Source organism: Grammomys surdaster, unplaced genomic scaffold, assembly GCF_004785775.1.
Source record: "Grammomys surdaster isolate TR1022 unplaced genomic scaffold, NIH_TR_1.0 142, whole genome shotgun sequence".
Taxonomy (NCBI): domain Eukaryota; kingdom Metazoa; phylum Chordata; class Mammalia; order Rodentia; family Muridae; genus Grammomys; species Grammomys surdaster.
Window position 1 is genome coordinate 6530197 of NW_021604600.1, and position 16136 is coordinate 6546332.

General features: G+C 47.1%; 1 protein-coding gene across 1 annotated transcript in view; it reads right to left on the reverse strand.

Moving 5' to 3' along the window:
- Gtf3c1 (general transcription factor IIIC subunit 1) overlaps positions 1-16136 on the reverse strand; it is a 65943-nt gene that overhangs the window by 8893 nt on the left and 40914 nt on the right. Inside the window, exons 20-29 of the mRNA XM_028764166.1 lie at positions 14470-14608; positions 13998-14133; positions 13638-13716; positions 13323-13511; positions 10281-10438; positions 7614-7756; positions 5962-6043; positions 4597-4709; positions 2145-2207; positions 1333-1426 (exon numbers count right to left, since the gene is read on the reverse strand). Coding sequence (XP_028619999.1) covers positions 1333-1426; positions 2145-2207; positions 4597-4709; positions 5962-6043; positions 7614-7756; positions 10281-10438; positions 13323-13511; positions 13638-13716; positions 13998-14133; positions 14470-14608 — 1196 coding nt within the window. The remainder of the gene's footprint in view (positions 1-1332; positions 1427-2144; positions 2208-4596; positions 4710-5961; positions 6044-7613; positions 7757-10280; positions 10439-13322; positions 13512-13637; positions 13717-13997; positions 14134-14469; positions 14609-16136) is intronic.

Genomic DNA, 16136 nt, shown 5'->3' on the forward strand with positions numbered 1-16136 from the left:
TGGGACTTCTGCCTCACTGTCTACTCTCTCTGTAGTTCAGACTTATACAGGGTTTCGTGTTCTCCAGCTACAGAATGCCCATGAGGCCAAGGGACACTTTATACCAATCACCAGATGCTCATTTGGAACTGTGAACACTTTCTGGGTATCCAAAGGCACAAGAAAGTAAGTGCTACCTGGAAACAAGTTGAATGTTGGATGGCACTCTCAGATACAAGGGTCCTAGATGTCCTTTTGGGAAACAAGTGTACCAAGTGACTTAAAGTGGGAGAGATCAAATGATACTTAGGGATCAGCTGAGGCGTGTTGACTGCTGCTCCATGTGCCAGGGCAGTGCTCTGGCATCAAAAAACACCTTCCTGTCAAGCATGGTGGTGTACACTTTTAATTCTAGTACTTGAGAGGCAGATTTTTGTGAGGCAGGACTACATACTGAGACCATCTCAAAAAATGGGCCAGAGAGAAAAGTCATAGGTTGAGAGCACTGGCTGCTCTTCCAGAGGACATGGGTTCAGTTTCTCAGTGTGCACACTGCAGCTCACAGCTGTCTGTAAGTCTGATCCCATGGGACAAGACTCCCTCTTTCAGCTTCTGTGACATTGTACTCCATGCGGCTCATAGAACAACAACAAAACCCCAAACCAGGCATCTTCCCTCAGCAGTTCCACCTTCTCCAGCTCTATGGCACAGGCCTTACTTAGAAGGTGTCTGTAGCCCCAGCAGGGCATGTACCAACTTAAAAGGAGCCTATGACAGCTAGTGTCAAATGTCAATTTTACAGAATCTAGAATCACCTGGCAGACTTCTGAGCATGCCCACGAGGGATTATCTTGATTACAATAACTGAGGTAGGAAGACCTGCCCACTGTGGGTGACTCCACTCCTTGGCTAGGAATCATGGAGAAAAGGACCTAAGTAGCAAACTCAGCAAGCATTCATTGCTCTGACTTTTGACTGTAGGTACCATGTGCTTCAAGCTCTTGCTTTCTCAACTTCTCTAGCACAAGATTTTCTCTCCTGAATTGCTTCCTAGAATAGTTTATCATAACAACAGGGAAAGACACTGAGACAGTGGTTCAGGGCCTCTGAATCAGAACCAGGGACAGAGAGGCACAGGTTTACTGGGGTGGCATGCTGAAGAGAGTGCTTGCACAGCACGTAGGAAGCCTTAGGTTTGATCATAACAGCAACAAATACACAAGTCAAAACTCTAACAAATGAGAATGAAAGGCACCCAGGGCTCCTGAGATCCCAGCTGAGAAGAGCAGAGTGAGCACCCACACAGCTCTGGTCCCTATAGCCCGGGCCCTCTGTGCTGAGGCCAGCACCCACCTGGAAGGACTGGCAAGAGTTGGACTGGCTGTTAGAGAGGGACAGTGTGCTCTGGATCAGGTTCTGCAGCACCAGGAAATGGATGTCCTCCACACTGAAACACAGTAAGCACGGGGCTGCAGGAGGCTGCTAGCCTCAGCAGCACTCCTGAGACACTGAGTATACATACAAGAATCCTTAGGTAAGACATTTCAATCCCACAAAATTGCTATGAATGCTGAAACAGTCACAAAACCAAATAAAATGGCAGTTTCTAGGACATACTAATTGCTCAAGTTTCACACATACACACAAAATGTTCCCAGCTAGACGTCTGCCTGTAATCCCAGAACTGAAGGCTGAGATGGAGAGCTGCCCTTTAGAGCAAGTTCCAGGCCAGAATAAGAATAAGACACTGTCTCCACAAAATAAAACCTTAATGGGTAAGGGGTAATACGGTGGGGAACTAGCTTCTAAACCAGCCAGTAAAGGTATGCTTTTTCTATCCATGACTCTAAATGAGAAAAAAAGGATCATTTTGTATTGCAAATCCTGAATATTGCTTATATGAGATGAGAAAATAACATTTTCTGTTGGGTTGAGCCCACATAAGACCGGTGGATGACATCTGAAGTTAGGGCTTGGCCAACTTCCTATAAAGGATCTGACTCCATGGGTTCTCTAAAACCTCTCAGCACAGAAAGGAAAGAGTACAGACAGCACATCAAATAAACATGGCTTGTGTCCTACTAAACATTATTCACAAAAGCAGGTGGTGGTTGGATATGGCCCTAGATCCTCCATCTGGGCTGCAGCTGAGAAATGGCACTTACCTATTAAGTTCATCCTCCTTCCTGACACGGTCCTTTTCATCCCCGATTGCCAACACTCGGTATCTGCATAGGAGGCAGAAGGGCATGCTGTTGGGGCAGGGTGGCCCTCCACTGAGCTGGCACTTGCTCACAGTGGCCATGCACTGCTGAAGGGCTGACCACTCGAACTCAGCACATACAGAAATGCTACCAGGTTTCACCCATATAACAAGTCCACTCTTATGACTTGAGAATCAGGAAAGTCACTGTGCTCTTTCAAAGCACAGTGGTTACACATGGATGGGCAAGGGCACCAGGATGTAAAACTGTAGGCTCATTGTGAGCAGACAAGCAAAGAGAGGAGCTTGGAAAAGTGCACAAAGAATAGTGTGTGTGTGTGTGTGTGTGTGTGTGTGTGTAAGAGAGAGAGAGAAAGAGAGAGAGAAAGAGAGAGAGAGAGAGAGAGAGAGAGAGAGAGAGAGAGAGAGAGAGAGAGAGAGGTGTGCTTATTTATAGGTATTTGCAAGTGCACATGTGTGTGCAAGGTCTGAGGTTGACCCTAAGTATCTTTCTCAATCACTCTCTGCATTATTTACGGAGGTAGGGGTCTCTCAGAGCACACGTAGCTTGCTGATCAGCTGGTCTAGCTAGCCAGCTTGCTTAGGGATTTTCCGTGCCTCCTGTGCTGCCATGAGCACTTGGCTCTTAGGGAGGTGCTGGAGGTCTGTTTGATCTCATGGAAACCAACTAGTTAAGTGCTTTGAGGCTGAAGGCAGGAAGAAGGACAAGCAGAGGGAAGACATTTCCAGGGAAGCTGAGGAAGGAGTTTTAGTGATGTATTGTGCTTACAGAACATAATTAACAACAAATGACATATCACAAATATCAGGTACCTTATAAATATATACCATTAGCATCTGTCAATAAAAAGTAAGCTGGATGGGATGACACATAACTGTAACATAGTATCTGGGAGGATGAGGGTAGAGGATATGAACTCAAGGCCAGCCTGGGCTACAAGTAAGACCCCGCTTCAAAAAACAAACACACAAACCAACAAAACTGAAGGGCTGGGAGTTTCTCTGGGATATAGTACTTGCCCAGCATGTATAACATCACAAGTTTAATCTCTAGTACTACAGAAATAAAACATATAAATAATGCAAATAAACACTGATCTTAATGGCAGAAGGACAGACCATTTCCTCTCCTTTCTGTGAGTTTTATGCAATATCCCCTCACCTGAAACTCAAGTCAATATAAATTCACAGAATTAATTGTTTAAACCACAGGTCTTACCAAAACTAAAGTAAAACTTTAACTCTGCAATAATAAAAATTTTACCTAAAATCTAAATTTTACCTCAGAGAGTGATTGAGGAAGATACTCATAGTCAACCTCAGACCTGGCACACATGTGTGCACTTCCAAAATTCCACTTTCATTATATGAGAAGGATCTTCTGTCCTACCTAGCCCCCAATCTTAGGACCCAACTCAATGTTATCAGCCACACCGGCAACCCGCTCTTCCTCTACTGTTCAGAGCTCTGCTTTGAAATCTTTGTCTTCTTTTAGGATTACAGTTGGCCTCTTGTTTGAATGCACATATGTGAGAACATCACTCACAAGCATGGGCATAGACAGAGATCCCTTCAAAGACCGAGCACAAACTATACATCCATGCATGGGGATTCTAGCAAGTGCTTTACTGCCAATTAAGAACAAAACCCAGAAAATAGCTAGAGCTGGGCATGGTGACACATGCCCATAATCCTAAGGATCAACAGGCTGAGGCAGGAGGAATGCCCAGAGTTAGAGACTAGCCTGGACTATATGGTGAGTTCAAGGCTAGCCTCGATTACACAAATCTGTATCACCAAACACAAAAAAGACACCATATTCATTACTGAATGAACCTTATAATGTGATCCCCAATTGAAACACTGAGACCAAGGGGTGTCTCCATGAGAAGGGGGGAGGAGGCATCCATATCTGGATGCGGCTGTGGAAACAGGCCTGGTTTACTTTCCTTTTCACATGAGTATGCTCTTCCACACAAGTGGCTGAGCCAAAAAGCATAGGCTCTGTTATGAGAGCAACCTGGTATGAACCCTGGCCCTGCTTATATAGTGTTCACGCTCTGTGATCCTAGAAGCCAGTGCCTTTTCAGGTCTGAAGCTGTACAGGATGGATGCAGCTGTTCTGACATCTGGCTATGGTGCTATCTAATAAGTAAACCAGCAAACTTGGCAAAAGCCATACATAACACAGAGCCTCAATTAGTGAAGCTGGCAGCAGGGAGAAAAAATATAGGTGCCAGGACAAGCAGAACCTTAGGTCACCTGACGTCAGGTGGTCGGTCCTTGAATGGCTAACTACAAAGTACAGCCAGGCAGGTCCTGTCCATCTAGCTCATGTCTGCTACCCGCCATGCACAGTGAAAGGCTCTGCCCACTGAGGACAATGCACCTACTTGGCAAAGAGTTCCTGCAGTGTGTTGGGGATCTCAAGATTGGGGTTCCTCAGGCCAGAGCTGAACTTCTCTTTCAGCTTCTCCACAAATTCTTTAAACTCCTTGGCACAAACCTGCAACACAAGAGCTTGATGTTATTCCTTCTCATGGGAGAGAGGCTGTGTGAACAGCAAGGGCATCACGGGCAAACTCCTTCGGAAGCCACATCCCAGACACACCATGCTTGCTGTCTTTCCTACCCCCTATCCTGAGTCCATGTGTCACCCACGTGGTAAACATTCACTGCTATGCCAGGAATTGAGTCCATGAGTCAAGTGACACTGACAGCCCACCTCCCCCAGCCTGAGGGGAGATGCAAACATCACCTACACTGGCCCCACCATGCACACAGACACACTAGCCTTCTTTCAGCTTGGTCTTCCCTGGCCGCCTCATGTAAGCTGGCCATTCCAGCCCCTCCTGCACACCTTTCGGGCTGCTGCCTCATGCAGATCACTGTCACAGATAAGCCTCCACTCAGCCTCTTATCTTTCCTGTAGCTCAGGCCCAGAGAAGCAGTGCTAAAAGCTCGGGATGTATGCAACCAGAGAAGATGGGCTTCTTTCCTGGACTTGGGCAGGCCTCGGCCCATCACACCTGGTTGCAAACCTGGGGTGCCACTGTGTTCCAAGGGGGCTGTAACCCCTCTTTTACTGCATTTAGCTACCCCCAGCTTCCCAGTTTCAGGCCAGAGTAGATACCTCTAAAAAGCCCTCAGGGGCAGACACACTTACTAAGACTGTTTTGTACTCAGCCTCTCTTCTTAGTAGAGGTGTTGTGGTTTGGTGTGGGGACGCAGTATGACTAGACTCTCAGGATGAGCCAGTGTGTCAAACCACTACAATAGGACTGCTTGGCTTATAGGGCAGGTGAGGTTTCCAGCCTCACGAGGCTGGATTTGCCTGGTGTGTGCACTTCAGCATTCCTAACCCTCTTGAATTCCTTTATGCCTTCTTCATAGGGAAGGCGGCTTGCCCCATGTGGTTAAGGCCGGTCAATTCTTTATCTGTTCCAAGAGCAGCCATGTTTGCTTTCCTTGGCTTCCCTGGCAGCATGTCCAACACAGGTAGAAGTACCTGAGATTGCAAAGCTACATCCTTCCTACCAGTTGCCATTTTGCCCTCCTGAGCAGCTTCAAAGCCTGCAATTTCTAAAGAGCCTGTTCTCTTAACAAAATAGACCCTCGACTCAACAATATTTGAAAGTAGAAAGTCATATGTGGTCATCTTTAAAATTGATGCTCATGCCCAATGGTCCTGAGGGCTAGCCAGTCCCTCAATGCCTGTCTTCAGAGTGCACTGGACTCGGCCACTGCATGGGACCTACCTTTGGGTCTTCGTAGTTACCCTTCCGACTCATGAAATCTCCAACGAGTGCCTTATCTTGGTACACTTCTGCCAGGCAGACCCTGTGTGAGAGAAGATCCAGAGCTGCTCCAAGTTGCACCCTCTTCCCGTTTCAAACATTGGAAGCCGCTGGCTTCAGCTTGCTGGGAGCTATGATCCACTTAAGCATGGGTGGGACAATTAGCTTTGGGGCATGAGTACCCTGTAGTGAGTGGCACCCAATCCAAGTCAGGCTGGTCAAAACTCACATTTTTCCATCTTGGCTTTTATCTTCCACGAAGAGACTGAGTACAATAACACTCTCTTTCAGCCCTACCCTATTACAGGGATTTGAGTAGGACCAACAAAAGTGTGTGTGTGTGTGATTTGTAAAGTACTATACACCACCATTAACTATCAAAGCTCCTGGGCACAGCATTGCTGGCCGCCTGCCAGCCTGCCCATGTCTGTGAGGAAAGTGGAACATGGCAAAGGAGAAATAGGCCCACCAGAAAGGCCTAGCCAGTCAGAGCCTACCATCTCTGCTGTCAGGGAAAGGAAAGGGTTGGGCAGAGATAGCTGACCTTGTTTTTTTATCATCCCACTTCCAGGTGAGTACATGACCCCATCCCCAGGACAGGAGGACAGGACAGAACCCCAGGCCTGCTGACCTTAGAACCCTTTTTTTTTTCTTTGTCCCAGGCTACGCTGGGATTAGGGAGCCCAAACTTCAGACTTTATTCTCTGCTAACTCTCTACCACCATGACATCTCTCTGGATGTTTCTTCTTCTGAAGAATAGGACTAGCTGGGCATTTTTCCTTCAGAGAAAATTCTTTCAGGTAGGAAATGAGAACATTCTACAAATAAGAAAAAGTAGCTTTGTATAAGAAAGGCCCTAGGCCTGTAGTGTGGTCATTCCATGGCCTGCTGACTGCAGGTGACTTGCAGTGCAGAATCACTATGTGCCCAGGTTCCCTGTCTGATCTGGAACAAGAACAATATAGGAGATTCTTCTGTCCCCCCTCCCACCATACCCAATTCTTGCACTGGTGGTATGCTGAAGGTACCTCCCAACTTCACAGAATCTCTCTGGTTTTCCCGCCTTAGTCCCCGGGGGAAGGGCCAGAAGGCCTATAAGGAGATGGTAGGTTGACCTTGCAGCCAAGAAGATACTTTGTGATTCCTGGGTACCTGCTGTCCTATAAGACCTGGGCCCAACCTGAAAGAACCTGGGGATAACCAGTCCTGCCAAGGGGATACAGTGTTTTTTGTTTAGTGATTCTTGGTCTATGCTTCTCCTGAGTGAGCTCCATGAAGAGTTCCTAGGACTGCTCTGATCACAGCAGTGTCCCTGCCCTCCATGCATGGGGATAGCCAGGAGAGACGCACAGTGAACCAGCAGCCTTGACAGGCTTGCTCTGCATCTGCTCCCAAGGGTGAGCTGTAAGATCATGTACATGGAAGTGCCCATAACCACACCTGGCTCTGTCTGTCCCACCTCCAGATTCCAATACCTGGACAGCCACTGTACTCAAGTCACTCCTGGATTCCACACCTGAGTGTGAACAAGTGGGGAGAAGGGGGAGAAAGGGGGCTAGCTGGAATGCTAGAATGGGGGCCTAGGCACAAGCTACTTGTAAATATGGCTTACTTGTAGTTCATAAAGGCCTGGGGATTTTTGACTATGTAGCGAGCTCTTCGTCCAACTGAGTGAGATGTTTTATCCAAAGACTCTTCAAAGGTAGCATGCAAAATGTCCCGCACGACCTGCCAGGTGACAAATGGTCCTTTCACCTAATTCAAATACAGAATGTGACAGTTAGTATGTGCAGAGCCCATGCTCAGGACAGCTAACAGAAAGGCCTGGGAATGAATGTATCCTGGTGTTGGGAGCCGACTCCTAGCCGAAAGCGGCTATCATCTTTGCAGCCATCTCGAGCCATATACCCTGACAAGAGACTTGTTTTCAGCAGCCTGCAACAGCTGAGCACACTCTGATAAACATCTTGTTTTTCTCACATATCTTGTTTTGCTGTTTAATGCCCCCAGCTGCAAGGCGCACGTGGTCTCCATGCTGCAAGGTGCACGTGGTCTCCTCACAGCTAGCTAGGTGCACGTGATATCCTCACAGCTAGCTAGGTGCACGTGGTCTCCTCACAGCTAGCTAGGTGCATGTGATATCCACGCTGCTAGCTAGGTGCACGTGATCTCCTCACAGCTAGCTAGGTGCACGTGATATCCACACTGCAAGGCACATGACGTAGTGCCTTCAGCTGTGCTTGTCCACGAGGGCAAGGCACGTGGTAAAGGGTATAAATACCCAGGATTTCCTTCCAATAAAGAGACTTGATCAGATTTCCTGTCTTGTCTCCATTCTTCGCGTCTCCATCTCCACTCTCTCTCTTGCTAGGCCCTGACCCGAGGACCGGAGCAGCAGAACAGCCGTTACAAAGTGGCCCCCCAGAACGTGAGGCAGCTCAGGCGGCTACAAAGTGGCACCTCAACGTTGGAGCTCCAGTAAGCGGGATACAGTGAAGGACACGGCGGGAATTGGAAGCGTGCATCCTCACTCCTGCGCTGGAGACCCTGCTGACTGACCCGAACAGGCAGCTACATCCTGGGAGCCTGGTTCCCTAAGGAGATCAAAGTCCTCACTTCATGTTTGCCTACCTACATTGTACCAAGTGAAGTCTGGGAACAGGAAAACAGGACAAGTCCTCAACATCCTGTGGAGCTGTGTGTTCTGGCAAGCACTGAGAGGGAGGCCTTAGTATCAGGTAAAGTTAAGGGTAAATATGCTTTGGTAGAGCTTTCTTTCTTTCTTTTTCACACTGAGATAGGGTTCTTTTTGTGTAGTCAGAGCTGGCCTGGAACTCTAGATTCCTAGGATCAAAGGTGTTCATCACCTTGCTGGGTAGGTTGAGAGTTTTAAAGACTGATACGTTCTATGTTCTCAGAGCCATTCTGTATCATTTACATCTGTAACATCTGTTATCATCTGTATCACATTGGTAGAAATGAATTAAGATGCAGACTCAGAACATGTCAGAAAACAACATTCAGGAAGGGACTTAAAGAGAGGTGATATCTGTAGCAACACTAATAAGACATCATCAAGTTCTAGTGAAGAACGGCTAGCTACATGATAGGGGAAGAAAGGCATTCCTGACACCAGTGTTGCAATAAAGAGCCATGTGAGAGGTAGCAGATAGAGTTCAGGATGGTAATGGGCACCTCTCCATCTTCCTTAGGGAAAAATAGGGATGAAATTTAGGAGAGGGTAGGGTACAAGGATTAGAGACAAATGGATGAGAACAGTACGGAGAAAATAACGCAGGTCCTCACTGGCTTCTCCTGGCTGGCGTGCTGGTGATGAGGACAGATCAGCTCTTAGGAACTGCTGTACTTTGCATCACTACCTGCAGGAGCCCTGACCCTGCTGACATGGAACTCATGTCCTGCATGGAGCACATCATGCCAGCAGGACGTAGAGCCAGGGGTCCCGAGGTGCTGTCAGAATGTGAAGTGCAAGAACTCTGGATGAGCTGTGGAACCTGTCACCACTAGAAGCAAGGATGCTTGGGCCAGGGAGTGGCACTATTAGGAGGTGTGGCCTTGTTGGAGTAGGTGTCACTGTGGGTGTGGGCTTAAGACCCTCACCCTGGCTGCCTGGAAGTTAGTCTTCTACTAGCAGCCTTCAGATGAAGATGGAGAACTCCCAGCTCTGCCTGCATCATGCCTGCAGATGCTGCCCCGCTCCCACCTTGATGATGACAGAATGAACCTCTGAATCTGTAAGTCAGCCCCAATTAAATGTTGTCCTTTGTAAGATTTGCCTTGGTCTTAGTGTCTGTTCACAGCAGTAAAACCCTAAGACAGGTTTGCTGACTGAAAACAGCAGGGAAGTTACAGTGAGTCTGGAACACAAGTGCAGAGAGCTATGGCCAGGAAGACAAAAGTGAAGTGTCTCTGTCTTAAGGTACAGCTACTCCAGGGCCCATAGATACCAAGATTACAGAGTCAAGGTGAAAATCAATGGTTCGTGGTACAGAACACACCAAGCCTCTACTGGCAGACAATATAGAAGGAATGGGTAGACAAGAGAAAAATGGCTTTTTCTGCAGCCAGCCACTGCAGCCAGGCAGAAATGCAAATGCATCTGAAGACTAGGAGAAATGTAGGTTGGTAGCAAGAGTGCATGGGATTCTGGGAAATGCTTTTCTGGGCAGCCTTTAGGAATGGGAAAGAAGTCCAGAGGCATACCCTCTCAAAGCATAGCACAGGGCTGCTCCCAGGAGACTGGGGTGATGGGAGGTACCTTGGTGTTGAGGACGTTGCTGGCAATTCGGCAGAGCATTAGCAGCCCATCCTCCTGCATGGACCAAGAGACACGAAGCCGAGTCATCATCCGGAGGGCGTTCTGGTCAGCCTCATCTTGGTAGCGTAGTTTTTTGCTTTTGGCTTCTGGATGCTCTCCTAGAAACATAAGGAGAGGGACCTTTTCAGCAACTGGCTTGAGCTAGCTTTTCCTCCAGAAGGGAAGAGCCCCAACTACACTGGTAAGTGATCAAGCCTACCAACTACTAGATAATGCCCAACTCCAAACAAGCAAAACATGAAGGGTTCAATATCTTCTGACAGTTCTTTTACCCATTTCCCTTTGGCTGAGTATCATGGGTTCCAGTAAGGCAATGTGAATGCAGCCCTTACTTTATAGCCAGAGAAGTATGACAGTGGGTTCACTACCATGGGATCCACTAGTTGTATCACGTTCCCCACCATTCTGAAGCAGCTAGTCTGATAGAAAGATGGAATGTCCTTTTGAAGACACAGTTGCAGCACCAATTAGGTAGCAGCCTGTAGGGCTGGGGTAGGGTTTTCCAGAAGCTTTCAATCAGTACATGTTTCTCTCATAGCCAGGATTCATGGGTCCAGGAATTAAGGGGTGGAAAGGGATAGTTCCACTCACTATCACCTTTAATGACCCTCTAAGAAAACTTTTGGTTCCTATTCTTGAGACCCTAAGTTCTGCTGGCCTACAAGTTTTGGTTCCAGAGCGGGAACTGGAAGCTCAGACTTGCTCTGGTCACTTTGGGCTTCTAATGCCCTTAAGCCAATAGGCTAAGAAAGGAACAAGTGTTGGGAGGGGTGACTGATCCAGATTACCAGGGGGAAATTGAATGGCTTCTCCACAGTGGAGCTAAGAACTATTTCTGGAGCACAGGAGATCACTTAGGTTCTCAACCTATGGATCGCAACCCCTTTAACAAGCCTCTATCTTTTACCTATTATATTTTATGTTACAATTTATAATAGTAGCAAAGTTAGTTATGAAGTAGTAATGAAAATAAATTTATGGTTAGGGGTCACCACAACATAAGGGACTGTATTAAAAGGTCACAGAATTAGTAAGGGTAAGAATCTTTAGGGTGTCTCTTGGTGCTACCATGTCCTGTGAGAAAAAGTCAATAGGAAACTACAACTTAATCTAGGCAGAATGACAAAGGACACAGACCCTTCAAGGATGAAGGCATGGGTCACTCCTCCAGAAAATGAACCAAGACCTGATAAGCTGCTTACAGTGGAGTAAAAACAGAATGGGTACCACAAGGAAGCCTGTTCCCTTTTTGCCTGCTTTCTTTTACTAGCAAGTCCATTCCTTTTCTACCATGAGAGCCTATTTCATGATTCCAGCATATACTGAAGATCAGCTGAGACATCCTCATGGACTGAACACCTACTGGACTTATTGGTAGACAGCCATTGTTAGGCCAGCTGATCCACAGCCATTCTAAAAAATTTCCTTTATAAACTCATCCTGTAAGTCTCTGTTCCTTTCATCATCTGCCAATCTGATTGCTTCCACTGGGTTGCCAAGTCCTCTGAGGGTAACTCATATAGATGCTTCTAGAACAGGTTCAAAGTAAATGGAGTAACAAAAGCAGTCCCTGAACCTCCAAATATCTATCTGCCCGTGACCTCAGGGTACATGCAGAGTCTTGGATTCTATAGGGATGGCTCCAGGGCCATCTTGAAGACTAAAAACATGTGCTTGGATCAGCAAGATGGCTCAGCAGGTAAAGTGGTTTGCCATCAGGTCTAACAACCTGAAGTCTAGAATCCATATGGTAGAAGGAGAGAATTAACTCTGGCAAGTTGCCCTCTGACCTCCACATATTCACTGTGGCTTGTGTGCATACACATATGCATGCACATATACATACACAGATTAACCGAAAACCATTAAGGGACAACAAAGATAACCTCCTGCAGAGCCCACTTTGAGGCTGACCTTGACCATCACCTGGTGGAGAAGCTGGAGACTGACAGCAAAGTATGCCTCTGGGTATATCCCAATAGGTTGAGGCCCTGATAGAATACCAGAAAGGAGGGCACTGCTAGCACAGGTAGCAACCCTGCCTTCTGTCTGCCTGAGCTGAGCTGCTCTGCTCTACCACACACCTCCTGCCATGAAGCTCTGCCTCACCAGCTCAGAAACAGATCACCGACCAAATCTCTGAAACTGTGTGTCAAATACATCCTTCCTAAAGTGTCATTTTATAATGACAACATAGAAACCGCAACAGCACAGTGCCTGCTACATTAACTACGAGCAGGTAACAGCACCATCACGTACTCACACTGTGGGGAGCTCTGGGCTAGGATCCACATATACACATCCAGCCTCCCCATTGTCCCTAAGGAATTCTGGTGTTTCATGTATTTGTAACAGGCTAAGTTGAGAGCTATATCAAGTGATGGGATGTTGTTTATTATGAATGTCAGCAACACAAACCAATAAAGTAGGTTCCCACTTCAGTATTTCCTTCTCAAGAACCTGCATCCAGGCTTGATGTTAAAATATACAGTCTACTTACTCAGGCAACAATCCGCCAGCACTCACTTCCATTAAAAATGCAGTTCAGATGAGGAACCACAGACTAGAAAGTACCAATTAGGGCTGTGCTAGTTCTGAAGGGACAGTGCAGATTTAAACCATCCCCAGCTTCCTCCTAGTCTCACTTCAACAGGACTAAGCTTGGAGCAGATGCAGACACTCAAAGACAAACCAAGAGAAGAAAGGAACTTCATTTAGATGGCAAGGATCTTGCTAAGAAAATTTTTTTTCCAGTTGAGATGAAATCTGAAATTTTCTAAATCAGAAAGTTGCTAAAGAGAAAGGCTGGCAAAGTACACAGCCAGAGGAAACTGGGGAAACAGCCCATCCTTTGATTGGCTAGGGATACAGCCAAGTCAGGGCTGCAGACAGTGGAAATGGACAAACCCAGGCCCTGTGGGAGTAACACTGCAATGTGCCACAGCCATGCAAAGACCCAGGTCATGAACATCCCCAGGTGACCTCTTCGTCTTCGCTTGGTCTTCCTGATAGGCTCCTTCTTCAGCCGCTTCCGCTTCTGGCTCTTCCCACCACGCACTTTTCGGTTCCTGCCAGAGGTAGGTTCTCGGTCCAGTTCAAATTGTTCTTCCTTGTCAGCACAGAGCTCAGCATCAGTTTTTCCCTCTGACCAGAGAGGCAAACGGCCACCGCCTAGAAATAACCAGAGGACACATCTGTTGAGGACAGTTCCTACAAAGGGCACATAAGCCAGCAGGATCCATGGTGGTGTTGGCCTCAACTAGCCCCATGCTTGCTGTGTGGATACCAAACACATACCTCCGGACCCAAGTGGCATTGGGCGCTTAGACAGGAAGGTCTGGAGTCTTCCTGTGAGCCCATTTTCGGGGGTGTTGTTCTGAAAGGTAAGCATAGTACTGGGGTGAGCTGAGAACTTCCTGCAAGTACCCCTTCTCCTGGAGGCTTCCATTGTGCCACCAGACTTTCTGTGTGCCTTTAAAAAGGAAACAACCATGCATTTCACAGATTAAGCCAGAAATCTAACTAGGTCAGGCAGATACCGAAGTGTCCCCTCTTAACACTGGCTTCACCAGTTAGCTCAGAAGTCCAAAGGGCCAGGAACCCCTTCATAGTGATGATAGCGTCAGGTGCTGGGGTGGTGTGTCCCTAGGAGCCTACCTTTCTGGCCTTGTTGATGATGTAGCTGGTCCAGACCCAGTTGCGTTTCAGGTGTGCATAGAAGCTAGAGTCCAGCCCAGCAGCTCCCAGCCCATCCCCAGGGACTAAGCCTTCATCCACAACTTCTCGGCTCCCCCTGAGACAAGGCAAATAGAAAAAGAACTCTTTCTGGTAAGTGAGGAGCCTGGGTATGGAGTGAGAGACCATCTATGTGTATGTGTGACAGTGCTCTCTTTCCCAGGACACTGCTGAAGAGGCACAAAGAGTAAGTTTGGAGCCCTAGGTTGGCAAGTTAATTTTTCAGAAGTCAAAAAATCTGATTTTCATGTGAAATTGCCAACTTCTACATTCTGACAATGGATGGAATTTCAGAAAAACAGTAATGCTCAGAAACATGACAAGCAAACTTCTGTCTCTAGCTTCTAGCCTGAGTTTTTAGACAAGCCTAGGGCCACACAGGGGTGGTACACACGTGGTATACTCCAGCATGGCACACTTGCGCTCTAGGTTGTGCTTGTCCATGGCACTCTCCTGCTCCTTCCGCAGGCTGCCTTCTGGGTCGCTCCCCGGATCAGGGCAGATCTTCTGTGCACACGGGCAACGCACCACACCTGGAGAACCAAAGCAGGGCTCAGTCACATTTCCTGCCAGGTGCTGACAGCCAGAGGCAGAGTGAAGAGTGGACACCTAGTCTGTGAGGTGTAAGGAAAGGGAGGCACGGTGACAATGTCACACAGAATGAGGAGTGCAGAGAGTAGTGAAAGCTGCAGTGGAAACCTCTGACAGCATCTCTATTGATGCAATCTGTAAGGACAAGGAAGCAAGTGACAACCAGGGCAAGCCACCTCCTGGTTATGACAGCGGTGGATAGTCATACAGACACTAGCTTGACGGCATGGCCACTGCGGGACAGCTTTTCTTGGCTAGCGTGGTATATAAGCTAATTTGCTCAGCTTCAGTGCACCCCACACAGGTGTGCTGACAGTTCTGGTTTAGAAGGCAAGGAATTCAGTTCAGGGAGATTACAGACTCTGTACAAGGCCATTTTTCATTTGAGTAGACATGTGACACTTAAGTGTCCTTAGATCACTCTTTCATGTATATATTAAAGGCACCCACTGACATATTTGTTAAACAACACCCTATTGAAAGCAAAAAAGGCACCATCATGGGGCTGGTCAAAAAAGAGAACAAGCAGGGCACCATAGGAGAATGGTAAAAACGGGGCTTTAATCAGGGCAGGAGAAGGGGATAAGTACAGGAGGGTGAAATCAAAGTCTGAAAAAATTATAAAGAATTATTTAAAAACAACTACAATACATGTAAGTCTGCATACATAGACAGTTTAAATGAAATAATCCCTTCTGGGCTGATAATGCTCCTTCCCAGAGCCAGGTACCATCTAACAAAAATCCCAACACTAGGCATTAAAAGCCCTCTTTTGAGCTGTCCAACTGCTGTCCAAGAAATTTCCAAAACATTATAGACTATTGACGTTGCCCTTGGTTGCCTTCAGTAGGGGAAATTCCTACTGCTTAAGATACCATGCCCTTTGGACACAGGACATTGATGACCTGAGCTGGATCTGAAGCTGATCGAGAAGCAGCATACCACCTTTCAGTTATGATGCCTATGAACCACATCAATGGCCAGCATGGTGTGTTGCATCCAATGGTGCAGTAGTGGCACACACTCCTTGGCAGTAACTAACAGCTCTCTAATGGGACTTAAGGTCTGCTCAACAAGAGGGGAATAGTTCGTGGTACTGGAGACCAAGGCAACCATCTAGGGCTAGTGAAGTCATGAGTCTTGGAGGAGAATCTACAACCACTCCTTACTAGAGTGATGTAATCCTTAACTACATTCTGTTTTTTAAAAATATTTATTTATTTTATGTATGTGAGTACACTGTCCGTGTCTTCAGACACACCAGAAGAAGGCATCAGATCTCATTACAGATGGTTGTGAGGCACCATGTGGTTGCTGGGAATTGAACTCAGGACCTCTAGAAGAGCAGTCAGTGCTCTTAACTGCTGAGCCATCTCTCCAGCCCCCTTAACTACATTCTAAATCCTAATCCATATACACCCAAACATAACATGGTCCATAACATTTTATGTAGGTATAAACTACAGGAGA